General features: G+C 32.3%; 1 protein-coding gene across 1 annotated transcript; it reads left to right on the top strand.

Moving 5' to 3' along the window:
* Nucleotides 1–3,373: 3,373 nt before the first annotated feature.
* LOC141452289 (uncharacterized) lies at nucleotides 3,374–16,058 on the top strand. The gene is made up of 3 exons (XM_074124263.1): nucleotides 3,374–3,382; nucleotides 12,169–12,602; nucleotides 15,652–16,058. Exons 1-3 carry the CDS (start codon nucleotides 3,374–3,376, stop codon nucleotides 15,965–15,967), a joined length of 759 nt encoding a protein of 252 aa, XP_073980364.1. The 3' UTR covers nucleotides 15,968–16,058.
* Nucleotides 16,059–22,392: the final 6,334 nt, after the last annotated feature.

Genomic DNA, 22,392 nt, shown 5'->3' on the forward strand with positions numbered 1-22,392 from the left:
AAACGGAATTTCTAGGTCTGTGTGGATGGTTAGATTTGAAACGTAAAATGGAGCGTTAACGTTAGTAGGGAGAATTTTACACTAAAGAGATTGAATTCGTTGAAGATTGGAGCGTTTTGTTGAACCCTAACAGTTCAATACCGTTCGTCCTGGCGGGTTTTAATATAGAATTGTAAATTAGTAGAGAAATAATTAAATTTAAAAGTTAACCACAATATAAATTATCATTCACGATTGTGAATTCCAAGAGAATCCAAAATAATTGATTCTGCTAAGAAACAAATTTGGTCTAGTTCAACCATGTCAAACATTTTCTTGTCAAGGCTAAAATTTAATTAGCACAAGACCCAAACTAAAATCCGCTGACTTAAAATTCCCCTCGTTCAAAATATTTTATGACTTTTATTAGAGATTATACATTTTTGGTATTTACATTACCCAGCATTCACTCGCCAACCTACTAAATTTTCAATTGCAACGAGTGTTAAAGATAGATAAGAACTTTAAAAAGGCTATTGTCAGTATGGATAGCAAACATTTTAATATCTTTAGATCTATCTGTGCAAAACTTTCCTTGTTTAGGCTTTTAAACTTATCATATCAGTGATACGGATCAATTCATTTTCACACACAGTCATTCTCTGCCAAAAGCTCCATTATCTTAACTTTTTAGTGTCATGCATGCTGCGATCACAAGAAGCACCTTATTATTAAAGTACCTAACTGCACATTGGTATTTCACACATTCTCTCTACCGTATTTCCGGCAGAGGGGCCCAACATCTCTGCAGCTATTCATCCAACTCCAAGGATCCCTTGCTTTTGGAGCATAATATTTTAGTAAATAAAGTAGATACAAATTTTAGCACTATTAAATAATAGTTTGTAAATTGAAAAAATGGAAGATTACCGACAAGCTATACGGTAATTCCAAAAAAATACTGAATACCTGTTTTGGCGAGGTTGTTGTATTGAAGCAGAAAACTGTTTACTTAAAAATAAAGCATCTATCAGACAGGTTTTGAAACCTGTCAGTTTATTTTCACAACTTAGCGCTGAAACTTTCAACAACAAATTTTAAAACTCATGTGCGTTCATAACACCAATCAGAGGACCTCTCCATGACACTAGTATAACTTCACGACTTCATGCACATTAACTCTGTTATCAGGATATAAATACATTTTTCGTTTTATCTTTCTTTATTATTAGGATAAGCACTCTTACTTAATAATTTCTTTGTTATAGTGCAATCATTTCAAAGTATAAAGCTGTTCATATATGTCCCGGTGAGAATGAGAGTGGCGTAAGTCCATTTTTTATTGAAATCAAGGTAACGACAGCTTTATATTCTACAACAACTGTTTTGTTTAGAGTGACAATGCACTAAGTTCTTAGTGCACTTATTGGCCATCAGGAGAAGCACAAAGTTTTAGTACTTAATCAAAAGCTCATACTGTTGAGAAAGACAGTGGCGTAAGTCCACCAGATTGTTTGTTTCTTTATGACTGTTTTCTTGGTGAAGTTTATTGTCGTGTGGTGTTAATTAGTAAATAGTTATATGGTTTTAGTTAACTAAAAGTTAAAAATAAGCCTTAGTGTTGGTGTTATTAGTTAAATTAACATTTTTTTTTTATTTTTTTTTTAAGGGGAGAATTCACTCATTCCCAAAGAAAACTCCCAAAGAGGAGTTCACTATTGTACACTGGCTCTTACTTCATTTAGAAGATCGCGTGCCCACCTGCGCTTCAACCGTCTTGGAGGATTTCCAGGCAATGCAGTAAGTTGGGATATTAGCGGATAAGGATGTGAGGTGTTTGATGTGTGGAATTTAATATAACGGGATCTTACAGCTTCTGAAACATAAGGAACAAGGAAATCTCGGTGCAAGGTAGAGTTAGGGACATAGCAAGGAGCATTCGACAGAGTTTTTGACTGGAAGGATTGGATTCTTGTAGATATTGGAAGCTTTAGCTGAGCCCCAAAGTTCCATTCCGTAAGTCCAGGCAGGTTTCAGTATCAAGTCATTTATTCTGTAGTATGAGTTTACATCGCTTCTCGAGAAGTCTAGAGAGAGAAGTTTGAATCGTCTGTTCAGTTTATTGGGAGAGATATGGCTGTTGATCGAAGAGAATTGGTAGGATTTGTTGGGATCAGATTGTGTTAAAGACAGTTTTTTTATTAGAATTTCAGTGCCCCTTATGGGCAGTGTCATCAGGGTGATCAGTTCTGTGGATAGTGAAGTCGGTGATGTTGAAATAAGATCTGCTAGTAAAATGAGCCTCTGTGATGAGTCTTCTGCATTTTGAAGCATTAGTTTATGAAATTAAACCCTTATAATTGGTTTTAAATGCCGTCTTGTTTAACCTTACGCCAGATATGCTGAGAATGACAATGAAGTAAGTCACATTTCTGCATTTTCTAAAATAATTTAAAATCCCATCACATTCTAATATGCACCAAAAAATTTGATTCAATGTAATAATAAAAACAAAAGTAATAAAGCTATTTTTATTATCTGCATTTTTTTACTGAGCAAAACACAAAACTCGTTTTATCTCAAAACTGCTCAAAATGGACTTACGCCACTTTCATTCTCACCGGGACATATAAACTCAAATAATACAAAATAAAATTATTGTAAAAACGTAAAATTTTAATAAAAAGAACTGGGAGTCACCCTTACAGTTTCTCATTTTAAGAAGCCTACAGCTCACAATCCACGGTAATGCCAAGAATTGAATGAAGCGATAGAAAACATTATCTGGAGGCCGACAGTGTATTGAAAAGGCTCCGGTTCCCAGCGGCCTTACTTGTTGACGTGTCGTAAATTTAAAAAAAAATATGATATTACTAAAATATTCTAGACAAAACAAACAAGTTATCAATATGATAACTAGTGAAATAACTGAATATTTAAAAAAATAATAATAATATTGCCAGTCAAGTTCGGTTAATTACTAGAGAGGACCCATTGGCCGTAGGTATCATCTAGTAAATCAAAGTATAGGAAGTTGTTACATACACACAGACGGTTACATCTTCTTTTTGAAGGTTACTTTGTTTAAGGCGGCTTCTATTTCTAATTTCTTTTTTAAACTTCTATCTTCTTCTTTTAGAGGAAGGGAGATCTTCTGCCGGCAACTTAAGTCCCAAGTTCAAGGCTATGTAGTTTAGGAAGATGGTTGCGTTATAATAATAAAATAAGGATGGGTTAGGAAACTGGTCCAAAGTAGAAGATATACCCAAATATAACAAAAGTAGTGGGGAGACTCTAACCATTTTAACAAAACATATATATATGCTGGGTGTGTTCTTATGTTATTAATAAGATTCTCATCTACTTCCTGGACTTTATTCTTCCAGAATACGTCATGCAGTTGGTAAGTCAAAAATTTTTGTATACCAAACTATGGCTAAAGAGTTAGTGAAATAGTTGCTTTTACTTTATTTTCAAAATACTTCTTCTTTTTTTGTGGAAAATTTTGCTCCTAATCGTTTTATTTCCAAATTAGTAAATAATCCAGAGGCAAAATTATGATTTAATTAAGAAATTGGGCACTGATGTAGCACGAAGAGTCCGGGGTCAGAGTACAAATTTCGATGGATGGGTTGGCTCTAACGAGAGAACTTTTCTCGGTGACCGGCAGTGCTCCGGTTCAGGCGCGTTGCAATTTGAATATTAAAACAGAAAACTGAGCCAAAAATTGTATGCTCTCCAATCTTTCCAATTGTTAGAATTTGTCATATTTTCCAAGTTATAAAAAGTAAAGTAAAGTAATCGCCAATTTTTTTAGGCGAGGCTTAACGTCCATCTACCAATTAGGTGTCGTGGACGGAGGCGACTAGCAAACATACTTTACTGTAAATTTCTTTTATTAACCATTAAATAAAATCCAAGGCCTAAAGACCGGGAATCGAACCCAGTACCACAATACATATTAACTTCGCAGGTCTTGCCTCTAACCGCTCGGCTACCGTGGCGCCCGATTTCCAAGTTATACTTATCATATATTACTTAGGATTAAGTGGATTATCTTCGCGTCGACACTGGGAAATCTCGGAAATTTACTGTTGCTCAATTTGAAGAGTATTAATTAAGTAAACAATATTAATGAAATTATAATACTGATTGGCCACAAAAATCCCACAACAAACTTGTATCTTTAAAACTTCTACTTTGTAATTCTTTAGTGGTAACACAACACGTTTTTTGAGAATCTCCTTCAAAATTCGTATACTGTGTTTGGATTTTCATCTATCTGCAGCAATTTAATCAACAGTTTATGGCAGAAAAGTGTTTTCCAGCTTCTGTATCACTTACTGACGTATGCAAAGATCAGTTTGTCCATCTCTTGTTTGCTTTTATTCATCAATTGAAGTAAATTTTTAAATGACAGTTGTTAAAAATAAACAATACGGTCGCACAATTGAATAATAATAATAATAATAAAACTATTGTGATTAGAATAATCAATCATAAAGACATTAATGGGTCTGCTTGTACAGATGTAGCTTGAACGAACATGATTAAACGCTTGTCTTCAATGCAGACTGCGTGTCTTTAATCATTAATCTGATCTTTCCTCACCCACTTTAGGCTTTCAATGAATTCACCAACATTGATTTCGTTAGTCCGCTTCTTAACGTTCTAGTTCAATTTCTTTTTCCTTTCTTAAATTTTTATTTATTCAAATTTGACCCTTTTTTTCTTTGTTATTTGCCCAACTTAGCAATCAAGGTTAAAAACTATAATTTCTATGACTTCTATTAAAATTAACGTCAACATTTCGCCTTGGCAACGTTTTATTTAAGTCTATGCCTTAATGGTCCGCAGCTCTGGGTAATATCGTCGTAGCACTTGTTTTCCTATTTCTTACTGGTTTCAGATTTACATTCATTATCAGAGGTTAAATCATCAGACTACTGTTGAGAATTTGATTCCCAGCAATGTCATATTCATTGACTTACTGATGATTCAACTAACTATATAAGGAACATAGTTGACAAATTTTCTATTACAAAAATTCATCTCTAATATCAGAAACTTGTTAGATTTAGGGAAAAAATGCATAATTCTTGGATAAAATAAACGTTGTTAATTAGCAGTTTGTGCAAGAACGGTTTGAATTGGTAAATTTATTTACGATTGTTTAAATTTAGTTCTGGTAGAGTACAACAAAAATAACTAGTCAGTTGTCCAAATCACGTTGTCCATTCTGCGAATCTGTAAAGTAAGCATTATGAATCTCATTGTAGATCTCTGAACTAAATAAAACTATTAAAGTATATGATTAATTATTTGTTTATCTTATAAATTATTTTAATAAAGAATAATACATTTTCTTGAAATATGGCGTACAGAATTGTTGGGATTACTTAATGTTAAGCGTGAATTAGAATAAAATTAATACCTAGAGTTCGTTGATTCCAAATTTTTGTTTAGATATTTTGTGAAGTATATTAATTTTGTTTAGTATTGTGAAGTATAAGTTGATAGTATATTAATTTATAATCAACGAAATACTAAAAAGTTAATAGATTCTCTAAATATCCAAACTTTAGAGTACTCTCTTCTTCCTTTTTTAAATTATTACCTTCTTCAAAGGATTAGCTAAGTAATTTGCGCACAAGAATCCTGTACGGAGATCCCGGATTCGAATCCAGGTGCTGGCCTACAATTTTCTCTTCCTTGATGTTTCTTAGTGAGTTCGGTGTTTGTGACAGTGTAGTCTGTAAAGGATAGAATACTCCTGAAGAAAAACTCCTGAAGCCAATGATCTCAGATGATGACGCGCCCTAAATTTTGTATACATATATAGCTGTCAGGCTTAAGTTTCTTCTCTGAATAAGAAGTCCTAAGATTTTCAAATTATATCCAGGTTAAGAAGTTACTTTAATGACGCCAAAAATGGAAATTATTGTTTTATCTCATTATGTTGCGCTCACAAATGATTTGAAAACTAAATTAAGAGAGATTATGTTAGTTTATTTTGTAGAGAATGTTAACAATCTCTAGCGTATCCCTCATAACTCTCAAACTAAGTAAATTCTTCCTCATAACTTTTCTTTGTTAACAATAATTGTAGTAGCAATGTAGTAACAAAACAGAAACTACGTATTTGCGAACGCACCTTTAAATTCCTTAACTTTTCAAGCAGCCGTAGAAGGGGTTTTTGATTTGGATATTTATCAGAAAAATATTCGTTTTTAACTTCTCAGAGTCCAAAATGGTGGTTTTTACAATTTAGTCAGTGTGAATGTTCGGGAGTGTGAGAGCAGCTGAACTCAAAAACCAAAAAAGATTGAGCAGAAATTTGATATTTCGAATTACAAAAAAAAATCCAATTGTGCGGAAGCGACACTTTATTGAATAAATTGTTTAGTAAAGGAATTTGAAACAGTCATTTATGTAACTCTAACAGACACAATCATTCTCGAGTGTAAAAGCTCCTTTAATTGAAGTCTATTATCATTTAAAAAAGTTCAAATCTTTATCCAGGCAATTTCTCGGATTTTTCGAGTGTTTTCTCTGTGAAATATTAATTGTTTTTTCAAACAACTTATTTTTAAGGATGTAGCAATTCTTAAAACTTACTAATTTATTCAGTATAGTGGGAGACATAGCAGGTGAAAGAGATGGAATTTTTTGAAATTTAAAATTGAAGAACTCGAAATAGTTTTACAACCAGTTAGTAGTTTCAAAATTTCGTAAATAATCATTACTACATTTAATAAGTATTTTATAGCTTAAAAAGAAAGTTATAACTCATCTATCTTATTTATTAAATAAATATAATTTTCAAACATGAAATTGTGATATCATCAATACGCGTTAGATTATCGATTCAATTTATCATCCAGTCACTCTTGTACAATCAGGAATATTGCATTCCTATAAATTGTTAAGTAATAGTTTTTCTAATTTTAAGGAAACTTATGTAAATATTTTCATTTTTTTGAAAAAAGCTAGTAAAAAAAGAGTTAAATAATGTCAATTTTTTATTTTACCCTTCGTAACAGGCATCTTTACTGTATACTAGATCGGTTACAGTCTTTCAGACACCATCAGTTTGGTGTAGAGATTTCGACTTTACTTACGTTAATGTTGGGACAGGATACAATAAACACGCTTGCTAAGACCAATAAAACCTATTATCCAGCGCTACGAACCTAACCATATTTTCAATAATGTTTACTTTGTTGGGCTGTTCAATTTCCGATCAAGATTCGAGGAAGAAGTCGAAAAACATCTTTTACGCAAATTTCTCGTATAATAATAAATAAATCCAAGGACAAGATCGGTAGTCGAATTAAGTAAACTATGATACATCTTAGCTTAGAGATTCTCGCGTCTAACCGCTTGGTTATAAATAAGTTTTGCTCGTTTTTGATTTGAAGCAATCAGACAAAGGTATTTCTAATTTTCTCTCATTCTTAGTGTTATCATAACAGATTTTGAATTTTGAGTATTTGCCGAAAAAGCTGACGGTCTTTTCTTGAGTTCATAAATAAGTGGTTATTACTTAATTTAAATGCAATTTTCAATATGTAGGAGGACAGCATAATTTAAAAAATAAAAAATAAAATTGAGAATCACTAGAAGTTCAAATTTAGTATTTTAGGCGCCCTCCAGTAGCCCGAAGTTGTGATTATGGTCAAAATCAATCTATCCAGAATTTTACTGAATCCATTTTTTTCAATTTTTGAGAAATTTTTGAAAACGAAACTATTTTACAAAATAGTTACAAAATTAATTATCTAAAGCAGCGTTTCCCAACCTTTTTTTTGGCTCGCGTACCACTTGGTAGTACATCATGCTAAAGTTTACCACTTTGTAAAAATGATTACAGAGGAATTCAAGTTCAAGTTCACTTTATAAACTTTGTAAAGTGTAAGATCTTAGTTTTAAAACTTTTTTTAAACAATTAAAAATTGTATAAATATTTTTCTCTTCTAAATTATTAATTAATTTACAAAGTTCTACTTTAGGATTATTATATTTGTGCCCAAATCTTCTAAATTAATATCTTTTAAGCATTCATCTATCTGTAAGTACCAATTAAATTTAATGTTGTTTGGACAGAGCTTACTCATTTACAATCAGTCTCTTTAAGCAGATCTTTACATAGTTATCATTTAAATTCTGTCACATGATAATTCTATTAAATTTTCTTTATATTTTATTGATAATGATGTAGCTTTTCCTAAATTTTCTTTATAGAATGGGTTTGAAATCCAATTATCATTTGTGTTTTCGGGTTTTGGAAAATACTCCATGATAAACCTTTTTAATCCTGTTAAATGTGATATTATATTTTCTGGTATATCTTGAGACAGACTATTACTGTACATATTAACAACTTTACTGTATAATATTATTAATTAAAATGATTTTTATGTATTTTAGGAAAAAACGTATCTATATTTTAATTTTTTATGTCCGCCATTATTGATTATTTTCACCAACCAGCAACTTGCGAACCACCATTGAGGAATGCTGATCTAAAGCAAAGAATAGTAGCATCTAATTATCAGCTTTTAAGCCATGAAAAAAGACATATTATACGCCAGTAAATCGAAAAAGAAAGGCAAACTTTTCATATTCTTTCAGGAGGCCAATGTATTGTCGTTACTCCTCTTAAAGACAGCTAATAACTGAAAATTGCTACTCAACGTGCAGGCAGAGTCAGCGTTAGATGTTAATCACGCATAATGACTCTTTTTTTTGGGGGGGGGGACTTTAATCGTAACACTAAATTATTTTCGAATATAAAACTCGTAGGAGTACGTTAGAATAGTTTTAAAAGTCGGACATTAGAATTAGGAAATAAATATACAGATATGTAATTAACTATTTTCATCCGTAAAATAAATGTCCAAATTTACTTTTTACAAAAAGAAAAAGCAACATTAAAGTAGTGTTCATAAAAAAACATTACGACCTACAAAGTAGTTAGTTGCAAGTGTTCAGCGTGTCAATGAACTTTCTCCTACGATGGCCATGAACTTGAGGAAGTAGAGAGTGAATTATGTAACCTAGTCAGCAGCAGGTAGAACCAACCGGCTCCCATTATTACGCTAGAGCAATTATTTACCATACCGTTCACTTTAATTGCTCTATTTAAACTCAGATTATCTACATTTTATCGAAATTTTATTATTATTTTGTATTTTTATCTAATTTAAACATTCTGAATTAATAATATTTTATAAAATATTTTTTGACATTAATACATTTTTTTACTTCTAATTTTATCTAAGCATGAATCTATCAATAAATTTACGAAATATTTTAAAACGTGTGGCTCCAATAAAATTCTGTTAAGCCAATCACAATCTTTAGAAAATATAATCAGTGAATCTGATAGTAAGTAATTTTCTTGATCAACTGGAGCAGAGAAACTGCCCACTGGCACTGGAGTTTGTCACTTTACAAGTTGTAGGTGATCACGAGGTCATTGGCATCTTAATAGACGTGTTGGACAGTCTGGAAATAGAGGCAAGATTTTGAAAAAGAGGATTTGTATAGAAAATAAATAAAAAAATGGAGTATTTATAATCTGACGAAGTATTTTTGATTGAAAAGACTGTATTTGTTTTTTTAAATTTGAAAGTTTGGTTGAACCATCCAGTTAAAGTTCCTAAGTCCAGTACGCTGTTGTTTACACGAGGGTCGTTTGAAAAGTCCGTGCAAAAATAAAAACTACTTAATTTTTTGGGGTAAACCTTTTTTATTTTTCAACATAGTCTCCTTTTAGGCTTATACACTTCGTCCAACGCTGCTCTAGTTTGTTGATCCCTTCCGAATAATAGGATTTGTCCAAGTCTGAAAAATAGCCATTCGTTTCTGCAATCACCTCCTCGTTTGAATAAAATCTTTTTCCCGCCAGCCATTTCTTCATATTGGGGAAGAAATAGTAGTCCGAGGGAGCCAAGTCTGGAGAATAGGGGGGATGTGAAACGAGTTGGAACCCTATTTCCATTAATTTGGAAAGCTGAGGTGTGAGCTGGTGCGTTGTCGTGATGGAAAAGGACTTTTTTGTGGGCCAATCGTGGGCGTTTTTCTTGCAGCTCGGTTTTCAAACGGTCCAATAACGATGAATAATATGCACCTGTAATAGTTTTACCCTTTTCCAGATAGTCGATGAGGATTATTCCTTGCGAATCCCAAAAGACAGTCGCCAAAATCTTTCCGGCCGAAGGAACGGTCTTCGCCTTTTTTGGCGCAGATTCCCCCTTGGAAACCCATTGTTTAGATTGTTCTTTGGTCTCAGTGTAGTGATGTATCCATGTTTCATCCACAGTGACGAAACGACGCTTAAAGTCCTGCGGATTCTTCTGGAACAGCTGCAAACCGTCCTTGCAACACTTCACACGATTTCGTTTTTGGTCAAGCGTGAGCAATCGCGGCACCCATCTTGCGGATAGCTTTGTCATGTCCAAATGTTGATGCAAAATATTATGTACCCGTTCATTCGAGATGTCCACAGCACTAGCAATCTCACGCACCTTCACTCTTCTGTCATCCATCACCATATCATGGATTTTATCAATGATTTCTGGAGTAGTAACCTCAACAGGGCGTCCAGAACGTTCAGCGTCACTTGTGCGCCCATATGGCCACTCCGAAAATTTTGAAACCACTTATAAACGGTTCTAATCGAAGGTGCAGAGTCACCATAATGTTTATCAAGCTTCTCTTTAGTCTCCTGAGGCGTTTTGCCTTTCATAAAGTAGTGTTTAATCAACACACGAAATTCTTTTTCGTCCATTTTTTGAAAATCACTCGACTTCCTCGATTCAAACGAATGCCAAACACAAAGAAATAGACCGATCTGGCTGAAACTTGGTGTGTGCTCTTCCAAGAGATGCTACTAACTAAACATAACCTCGATACGCGCCAGTAGTGCTATCTCTCTGACTTTGCATGGACTTTTCAAACGACCCTCGTATTATTGTTTGTGTTGCAGAGGTAACTATAATTGTCTGCCATTTAGTCGCAACACTGATTTGTTCCGTCGGTTAAGTCCAATACATTCTTTAAAAACATAATGATGTTTCACCCATGATCTTGATTGTTTAATTTCTGGTAACATAAATTCGTTTAAATACATTGAAAATATAAATAAATAAATGTAGATACACTGGACTGGATGAGGTTTCACTTTTGGCAGAAAGTAAAATGGTTTGCTCTTACAATCGAATTTTATTGTATTCTTAAATGTTTAGAACGAAATTATTTTGTTGGGCGACCCTCTATTTTCTGATCTACTGAGTACGGTTTCTAGTAAATGTTTAAGAGGTTTGGCATTTGAAATTTGGGATTATGGGATTTGCGTAATTTTTTTGAGGGGGTCGGAAGATATTCAAATCCAAATTTGAAGCTCATGCGTTAGTAATTGTATTCAGTCACATTAGAGTTGTACGAATGGATAAAGAAAATAGTTCCAACTATTTCCGAAAAGATAATATCGGTAATAGATTTGGTTTTAATTATCTCAAATCTCTGAAACATACCAACTATTCTCTTTGAACTATAATTTTTACAGATATAATATAACTTCAATTGAGATTGTAAAAAAACAAGCACTAATAAACAAGACGTTTCCTGCCCCAGTATAACTGAAAATGTTAATTGCCGCAAAAAGGTTTACATTATATTCCATCACTATTCAAATAAACTCCTTCTTACAACCGTAAAAATCACGACACGAAGAAAAATAAAACTGCTATGAATGATTGCATAAACAGATAGTAGAACGTAGCATGCACCTCGTACTAGGACATAACGAAAAAGTGATAATTAAAATTATATTACCACTTTGAAAACAATTCAAGAATCACATTTACATTCTTGAAGAGTGTCAATCCAAAACGGTGTAAATAGTTGAGAGAGCTAGATGACTTAGGAGAAATTCTTTTATAGTTTATTGCCAAATGCATAAAAGGAGATTATGCATCTAAAATGCTTTAATCTAATTTGTATTGCATTTTATCATTTATCTGAACTTTTATTGTGGTATTTCTTCAAGATAAACTATTTCTTAATCTCACCCACTTTTACTACTTTAGAATTTTTTTTCTTTAACAAGTTAATATTACTTTTTGCTTTCAACCATTACTTAAACCGAATACTGAAATTGTTTTTTTTCAAATGTTTTCATAGTTTTTGGTAGCAGTACTTTTTGGAGTGGTCCAAGGCTATTCCATATATCGTCCATCAAAGTACAGAAGTCATCGGCAAGCTGGCGGCCAATCGCAAGAACAAGGGCAGTCCCAATCGCAGGGACCAATATCATTTTTTAACCAAACAGTTCCAGGATCTGAGGTAGTAGGTAATTTTCCTGGAGCACAGGGTGCTGTAGGAGAATTTCAGAATGTGATAAATCAAGGCCCACAAGGATTTCCAGGTGGTAATCAAATACCTTATCCAAATATTCCTGGTAATCCGATACCTTTTGGACAAAATCAACAGCAAGGACAATCACAAGGCCAACGCTTTCCAGATTTCTCTCGTGGAGGAGAATTACAATCTACGAGTCCGGTTCCTATAGTTAGCTATGAATTCGTGCCAAATGCCGATGGTAGTTACAAGTACAGGTAATTCTAAACTCTTTACGTTATCTATTTTTCTTGTGTTTTCATTCATATTCTTGCCCAACTTGAGTCAGCTCGAGGCTTCCATGAATTTGCTATTTATTCTTAATGTAGTGTAAGAAGAAATTTAGTAAATTTCCAATCAAATTTTCTGAAAACTGAGTTTTCATTTGTAAGTTAAGTTTGAAAGTTCTCTAACATCCTCATTTACAAAAATTAAATTAAACCTAGTAGGCTTTCAAACCATGTTCGATTAGAATAGAAAAAATTAACTAACTCACTCTATATTTTTCACAAAATTTGCCAATTTATAATCGTCAGATTTTTAAGCAATTACCAGAGAACAATGCTGCAGCAAGTGCCTTATAAAATTATCTTTAAAGAAATTTATTAATCGAAAAAATATTTTTTTTATTTCTATAAACTTAAATATTAGTAATTAGGTCAGAAAAAAATCTTACCTCTCTGATCTTAATATCCCAGATTTGTTGAAATAATTTCCATTGTAAATTAATTTTACATAAATAAATGTAAAATTTAATCGAAATTGTTGAGCACACTTCTCAAACAAGAGATGTAAAGTTATTTAAAATCTAAAATAAAACACCCAGAAATATCCTTGAAATTGAACATGCAGCGCTATCTTTTAACACTTGAAAGAATTAATAAGCTTGGTCTTTTTCACGTTATGCCGTTGACTTCACCACATTACTAAAATGATATCTGTCATGTCTAAACCATCATGAATAAAATTACAAATGTTAAGTGGCAGGTAGTTCACTTCTTAAAAAATTAAATTTTAATTAATTTTTTCGTTTAAATGCGTCAAATATTCTGTAATTTTCATTACCTTTGTTTTGTTTTGTTTTAATTGGTTTGAAATTTCTTGTACCCAAAGATCCTCTGGAATCTTTAATGACAGAAGGAAAATTAAAGTAACCTGGTTCTATAGAGAATTAATAGTTGCCCACAGTAATTCTAATTTTAAATAGCATCTGATAAATATTTATAAATATTATATATACTTAGAGCATAAACAATTATTATATTTCATGCCTTCAATCAATTAACTTTTAAACGGTGCTGCAAAATGCTGTTCTGGCCCGCATAAAGACTTAGATATTTTTTGCGATGATCCAGATTTGATGTTTACTGACTGTCCTACAAAATCAAATTTGGCCCATTACTATCTAGAGGAATGACGCCAAAATTATCGGAGTAGGATGAGTTTAGTCGTGGACATAATTTTAAAAAAGAGATTAAGAAGTGGAAATACTGTTCTTGTTATTGTTAATGCTTAGTTGTCCCTCTTTTAGAAGCATAAGCATATTCTACATCTAACAAATCATGGACCGTTTAAATGCCAGGCTACTTCACATTGTGCTTGTCCACTAGTTTGGGTATTCGCCCATCTTTAACAGTTCTTTTATCTGGAACAAACGTACAAGGCAGATCAAATTAAGCACCCTTAAAGATTCATTAACATCAAATCTCGGTCGATGATTACTAAATAGATCTAAATAAAAATATGCTGATGTTTCTATCATTGCAGGCTTTAGACAATCCGAACATTTCTTAAATATTTGGATTCTTTAGTAATGATGAAATTATATTAAAACAACGTAATTTCTGTCATTTTCTATTGGTGTTCTTTCGGCACAAACACAATTACTCCATCATTCGTTCAAAAAAAATATTAAGAGCATTTTTTTTTAATGGAACTGAAATGCTTTGATTAAATTCAAAAAATGAAATTTTGAAGCATCAGTAAATCAGTAAACGAAATTTATACAATTACGGTCATTCATAATAATATAATTCGTAGCATTAAAAAGTGCCTACTGCAGAAAAAGGTTTTTGAAGGAATCGTGCTTGATACGTCTTTTGAAATGTTCCTTTCCACAGAAATAAATAAAAAATTTAATAGAATTCAAAATTCGAAAAAAAAAATGCACATTCTACCGGTGCATTAAGAAACTTTTGATCTCGAACTAGAGTGCAACGGGTGATATCGATCAACATGTGACTTGTTGGAATGCAGTCCGAAGAGTTTATAAAAAGTGAAGGCATGCAAGGTCAGAAAAGATGCAGTAGAAGAGATTTCAAGAGCAAAGTCTAGAGCTTATTTATTTAACGAATTACTTTTAAGACAAAAATAACACGGTTAATACTGTCTAACAATCTAGGCATGTTTGTTCAACTGAATTGCAGATCTCCTTCTATCCGTTGTTACCTAATTAAGATTTTTTACTTAGTAATACCAAAATTGGAGTGATGAAGGTTGAACATCGAGACTGTTACTTCTAGTTGAAGATAATCATTTAGCTTCCTTGTTTGATGTTATATTGCAATTATTTATATTGCAGTAATAAATATGGTAATAATGAACTGTAATTGATTACACTTTAAAAAGTAATGTATAATTTCATTTGGCCAAAGAAAGTTTTGAAAATAGTACAAATCATTCATTGTTTTCCAAGTTTTTAAGTTTAGGAATTCAATGTTATTGCCAACAGATAGCAGCATATACAGCAATATGAGAATTTCATGAAGTACAATCATTTCCATTTATTAACATTCATTTCTATTTTTAATGTGCAGCTTCAGGAAAAATTTCCCCTTCGATACTATTAATCTGACATTAGGTAACAGCCGCAGCATTGCATCTCCTACGCTAGACAACACGAGTAAAACCGAAAGATTTTTTTGTACATAAAATGTTTTTTCCGAAGAACGCAGACTTTTAATAGTGAAGGTGAATTCATATTGTCTGCATTACATAAAATATGCGTTTAACGATTTCTTTTCAACTTATACAAGTTGTTTAAATGTTTCATTTCGTGCTTAAAATTATTGTAAACAAACTCTGTACACTAGTCTAATATTTTGTATTGCCTTTTTTTCTATAACCTTCATCAGCGTCTTTTAACTTAAGTATATTTAATGGTTTTTTTATTGTTTTTGTTAGTTCTCTTCCCACAAACAAGATTTGAATTCCCGCAGATTTATTTGATTAAAAATAAATTAATCAAACAAAAATTTTTGGTTTCAGTTATGAGACTGGCGATGGAGTTAAGAAGACAGAAGAAGGAAGCCAGAAAGCAGTTGGAGAACCACCAGAACTTGGAACAGTAGTGAAAGGATCATACTCCTACAAAGATCCAGAAGGCAATGAATACACTGTTTCCTATGTAGCCGATGAAAATGGTTTTCAACCAACTGGCAAACATCTACCTGCAGCACCGCCACTGCCAAAAGAAATAAGAGAAGCTATAGAAAAAAATGCAGCTGAAGAAGCTGCTCAAAATGGTGGATTTGTTTCTCCAGCTTATCATTATTACTTAAGGAACAATTATAGATACTATTAAATAGTGGAATAATAGGTAAAATAGATAAAAACATGTTAAACATATATAATTTTGTATTCAAGCAGAACAAAAAATGTATTAATATGCCCTTTGTACCATAGAAATTGTTAAATAAATAGATTTGTTTTTTTTATATAAATATTATTTTGTTTAGTAAAATTTAAATCTTCTGATCCCCAAAAACCTTATTGTTTTCAAAGTAAGAAATATTATGACAACTGAATTAAGTCGATCGAATTGATTTTTATCTAGATCTGAAACCGAAAAAGTATATACATACGAATAACTATGATAAGTTAATAAAGTGATTGTATACGTAGACGGATGGCCTAAATATGTATGATGGAAACAACAAATCACAGTACTCAACATTGATGTAGAAACCATCATCTATTCAACATTAAGTTTCGGTAATAATCAGGCAGGCAGAGGATTTTTCAGTTTTCCCCATTTTCTCTTAAATGCAATTTTCTTGAAACTTAAAAGTTCATTTATCAAAATATATCTCTTTTTTGGACTCAAAATTTTTGGGAAGATAGCTTTCTAAGTTTAGTTTTTTGGAAATGACTCCCAAGAAATCTTTTTCATTTGGAATGTTAATGTTATGTTTCAAAGGGTGGGTCATTTAACTACCACAATTACATACCAGCTACAAATTCATTGTTAAATTGCAAATTCATCTAGTAAAAATAATTGTTAGCAACAAATTGAAATGTTAGGAATTGTTGTAAAAGATAGTCGTATATGTGTTCCCACAAAACGATTTTATTGACTAATTTTATGTAATTTTTGCTATTTTCAAAGTACCCAATCAAACCCAGCGTCCAAGAAAAAGGGCAGGTAGTTTCTTTAATTAATCATAGTATTCAAAAGTAGATCTATTAGCTACGAGCAAGAGGCGTAGATGGTAGATACCAAAGTTAGAGACCTTTTGCAGCAAAGGTAAGCTTGCAAGCTGGTCAGGCATCCACATTGATGGACATGGACAGTTTGCCAATGAGTGGGTAGTTGGCAAACTTCACTCATGCCATTGTTCAGCTACGGACCTAATATTTGCTGAACTTAGTACCAGATGACTACCATTAAAACTTCTGCTTTAGCCAATGGGTCTGGCTTATGTTTCTTGGTACACCCACAAGGGTGTTGGGAAATGGATTTTTTGACTTTTGCTTACTGCTAAGGCTAATGGATGAGACTTTCATTGAGAGAACACTAATCTAGTGTAGATACTTGGCTTACTTTATGATACATTGGGTACTTCCTTCGAGAATATCGTTATTACTAAAAGAATTTAATTAAATTTGAAAGAAATATGAATTTATATGTACTAAGGTTACTTCAGTGCAGTGCCAGCCTTCGGACAGTGTTCTCTCGTTACGGACACACTGTCCATCACCAGACAGAAAGCTGTAAGAAGCTCCTAGAAAGAGAAAACTAAGGGCCAGCAGCAGGATTCGAAGCAGAGTTTATTAATTATTATTAGTATTATGTATTATTATCATCGCTTGCAACTAACTGCATTAATACGGAGAAAATCGTGCTAGTCTTTCGCATCTACTTTTTTTGTTGTTCTGTAATCATTTTTTAAAATACAAATTTGCTAGTCAGTTTTTTTTCTCTAAATACCAAGTAAAGTTTTCAGAAAAAAAGAAATAGATTTTAGAACAGTGTTTAATGTTCTAAATTAACATGTGGTTGGCTCGCCACATTGAAACATAGATGAACAATGATGTACAGTTCTTGCCATGACCCGTATATATATATACATGAAAACATAGCGGGGTCAAAGTATACTTTCACCTTTAGCACACCTCTCTTATCCCTTCTATGGCATCCCACTCCTAGATAAGGTGTTTATCTTGTAACGAAATACTTGGTTATTATACTGTTGGGAAGATGGTCTTTACCAAATGAAGGCGACCTAAAGAAGCCTCATACTTAGACAAGAAGGGGGCGCTCGTCGGCGAGAAGGAGGAGAGTCTTGCAAAAGTTTTTAAAGGTTTATATCTTTATTGCATCCAGGCCAGAATATTACAATAATCCGTCCCGTACTTTTACTTGGTCTCCCGCAACCTTACCACCTCCATTCATGCTGATTTATAGCTAGTAATCTGGGTTCCACTCATCATATAGCAATAATTGCATCACTTTTTTGTGTGACTCTAAAGTGCATGCTGCCCACTTTAAAGCATCACGTTTTTTTTTTAAATTTTTTGCAACCTTTTCCCCCTTCTCAATTCATGTTCTAATGTGGGAAGAGTTTTTACTTAAATAGCCAAAGAAAGAAAGTGAATTCCATGTTGATCATCCAAACTTATTATTTCTGTAGAAACAATGAGAGTCTGTGAAAGACTGAAATGTTATATTATTTAACAAGTTCTATCACTGATGATGACCAGTTCTTCATCATTTATTTAAAAGAGAGTGGTTTTATTTTAAAATTTATTGAATAAAGTCAATAATATAAAACATCATCGTCATTGCCATTAATGGCAACATGTCCTTTCAAGTTTTTTTCTTGAGGCTACTCAAATTAAATTCACCAAAAAAGTTGAAAAGTAAAATAAATTACTGTTTCTAATGTCCTTAGTCCCACTATCTTTGGATTAAATCGTATAACAGACCCGCATGGCCATGCTTATAAGCCTTGATAATTACAACCACCACAACATTGAAAAACTGGTCTCCACCAGTAAAATCGCTGAAAAATTTGCACAGGAAAACACAAATCGCACACAAATCTAAATGCTGTGAATCTTTGTTCTTTTAATTCTTAAAAAAAAAAAAAAAAAAAATTATTACAGCAAACCATTAGTTAAGTTCTGCTAGTTTCGCAAACATTCCTGCAGATGTCACTACTTTCCTGGCAAAATGTAACTTACATAAATATTAATAATAATTAGAGAGAACAACGCCGGACTTGGGGATTGATCGTGGAAAAATAATCACCATTTTCACTACAATTTTATTTTTAAGAAAATAGTAAGACTAAATTAAAAGAGGAACTTATTAATTAAGTGAGAAACAACAGTTATGGAGTGATATTTCAAATTATTCAATTTTATAAACTCCCATTTTTGTGCATTGTACAGCTCTCTCCTATTCTCTTTTAAGTTAAATAAATATTATAAAACATTTCACGTGAAACAAAACAAGATCTGCCATAACTACATAAGACTTATTTTACACGGTTGAAAATGCACATGATAAAAGTATTCCGTGACCAACTAAGAATACTCTTACCTCACCAAATTAGTCCTCAGTTTTAATTTTTTATTGCATACTGTCTCTGTTACATGTAATTTTTATAATATACTTAAATTTTCATTTGATAAAAATTGGTTTTTATTATTCTCAGTTTCTCAAAGCGATCTGTGTTCATTCTTTAATCAAATCCTAATCTTCTACAATCCACTCCTTTGTTCCAGAACTTTTTGTGATAACTCTACTAGCACTAATACTAGTGGTCTCTAAAATTATTGCGACTACCCCAAAGTACACCAGATTATGCCATAATATTAGAAACCCAGATTCCGCCAATATAGCTCTACACATTAAAGCTCCATCATGATTATATAATTAAAGTTTATTAAAGCTCCATCATGATTATATAATTAAAGTTTTAAATCTACCAGAAAACAGATATCCAAAGCTTGTGGCACTTGAGGTTATCAAGAGAAATATATGTATATTGGTATCGGGAACTTCAAAATATAAATAATGAGTACGGTTTAGTGTATGATTTCAAAAACAATAGTTATAACGAATGGAAAAAGTTCTTTGTAAAACTTAGAGATAGAATTAGGTTAACTATTGTGGAAACAGCTGGTATCAAGGCAAGGAATTCGTTATTTAGTGTGACTTATAAGCTATTAAATTATAATTTAAAAGTTGAAGCTGCTTACTTTAATAACAATTTCAATATAAATGATATAAGCCTAATTATAAAGATAAGAGCCGAGTTATTAAATTTAAATTATAAAAGGTACAATAGTGAGATTCCACAAATATGTTCAATGTGTAATAAAAAAGAATTAGATTCTGTATTTCATTTTATGGCGACGTGTCCTATATTGAAAGAATTCAGAAGATTGTATTTTAATAAGGATTTTTTGTCAATGGCCCAATTAGAGGAATACTTAAACGGAAAGAAGTGGGATTTAGTATTGAAATATTGTAGGATGGCTCTTAAGTATAGGCAACAACTTGTGACTGAATTTAATTTTATTTAAGTTTCTATTTAATTCTTGTTAGTTATTGTAGCATAAGGTTATATTAGACCAGAAAATGATTTTAAGTTATTTTAAAGAAAAAAAAACTTACTTATATTTTTCTGTTTTATAATAAAAATACCCCTCTCCCCTGATGGTTTTATACCAAGGGTCACATCTGTCCTTATGTATATTTTTAAATAAAGACAGCTTATTATTATTATTATAATTATTACTATTATTATTACTTGGTCTCACCATTTCCTCTCTTATGATAAAAATCAATAAACAGCGAGAGGTTCCATTGAGTAATTCTGATTGTCAATGTAGACAATTCACGTGATCTGAGATACAGCGCAATTTGCACTGATTTTAATAACAATAATGAATGCGGTAAAATAAAATCATGTAAGTCACGCCAGAATTCATGACAAAACTTGGGTCATAAAATGAATTATGGAATTCCAGTTTTCAACTATTATTGGGTCAAATAATGAACAATGAATGCCGCCTTAAGGAATGCAAATTGTTTATTCTCTATTTTGCTGCAATCTACTTTTTAACCTAATAATGTTAAAAAAAAATACAGACATGAAATAAATAATTAGCTATATCTGTCTTTATTGTTTTCAAGACGGGAAATAAATTTAAATAATTACACAGTTCAATTTTATGACCCACTTTCAAAAAGCTAAGTATTTTATTGTGAAATGAAGTTAATATAAGAATTGAAGTTATTATTCGATACTTATTAAAAGTTGACCTTTCTTTCTGATTTCATGAACAAATTTGGAGATTATGGCTACCTGAAAACCAATTTGAAATTTTCTTTGCAAAAATTTGTTAGATGAAAAAGATTTGGCTAATTAATATCTAAAGATTCTATGTGGGATTACGTATTATTTTTGAAATAAAAATTATGTGTCCACATGTTTTTTAAAAAAATTTGTTATCGGTTCCAGGTGTTACCAAATATTTTAAATTAATGCTAGTCAAGAAGTAGCTAAATAAAGCTCTAAACCCACTTCTGAAATTACTGGACACCAAGATTGTTTGGAAAATAAGATACCGGCTATTTTTCTTTGCAAATGTGATGATATTTTTGTTGTGCCTGCAAGGGAAGTAAGAAAGATACACATTATATAGTTTATCTGAGCAAGAAGTATAAATAACCTACAGTAAACCAGTATAGTATAAAAAAAATGGGATTGTCGGAAGTAATATAGTTCCAAGGGCAAGTAAGCAGTTCTGAAAGTGAGAGGATTTACGTGGATAGCGTCTGCAGACTGGCAGAGAGGGATAGAACTGGTGTAGGTGGCCACCAGGTAACTGGGTAGGGGATGAGTAGTTGTGCAATTGTTGTGCAATCCAGTATCATCATAGAGGTCATCCTGGAGAAAGTAACTCCGGCCAGAAGTAGAGAGTGAGGTCTGTTACAGTCAAGGTCGAGACTCCGCAGCGTTCTCTCTTGGATTCTTACCTCCTTCTTCTTCGTCTTCTTCTTCTTGTTTTGTCCGCACCATTGTGTAACTATTGCGCCGTGTTTTTTTCTTCTTATTTTTATTTTACCACGACAACCTTCTGGGACACCATTTCTAGCTCTCTCTCATTCTTGATGAACATGGATATGTTTCACCAGATTATCGCTCTTATATTTCAATTGGAAAAATGTAATTAAATATAAAGATTGAGTTGGGTGGGACTAGCTCACCGATGAAGCGTTGGACACACAAGTTGCTTCCTTTACATCATGCGTGGATAAACCTAACAATTTTGTGGATCATTTTGCTAATGCTTCATCAATCCATTGGCCAGTTATTCTCTTTAATAATGACATATTTATCAATAATACCATCTTACAGCTTTCCAACTTCGAAACACAAACAAAATGCATATGCACTTAGTCATGCATCTTAAAGTTATCATACACGTAACAAAGGATGCATTGGACCACCCTGGGTAATACATACTGGTGTTGTCATTTACAACAACCAACTTTTTGTTTTATTAAGAAATCATTTATCTGAGTTGGTCAAAAATTTTGTCAATAAACTAACAGTAATGCCTAATTTTTAAAGGTGTGCTTTTCGTCCACAACTAACAAAATAGGTGTCGTGGACGGAGGCGATAAGCTAACATACTTTACTATACATTTCTCATATTAACTGCTAAATAGAAACCCAAAGCCTAGACCGAGAATCGAATTCACTAACC

This window comes from Rhodnius prolixus, unplaced genomic scaffold (genome assembly GCF_049639745.1).
Source record: "Rhodnius prolixus isolate KJV_2025 unplaced genomic scaffold, Rpr scaffold_3, whole genome shotgun sequence".
In the NCBI taxonomy this organism is placed as follows: Eukaryota; Metazoa; Arthropoda; class Insecta; order Hemiptera; family Reduviidae; genus Rhodnius; species Rhodnius prolixus.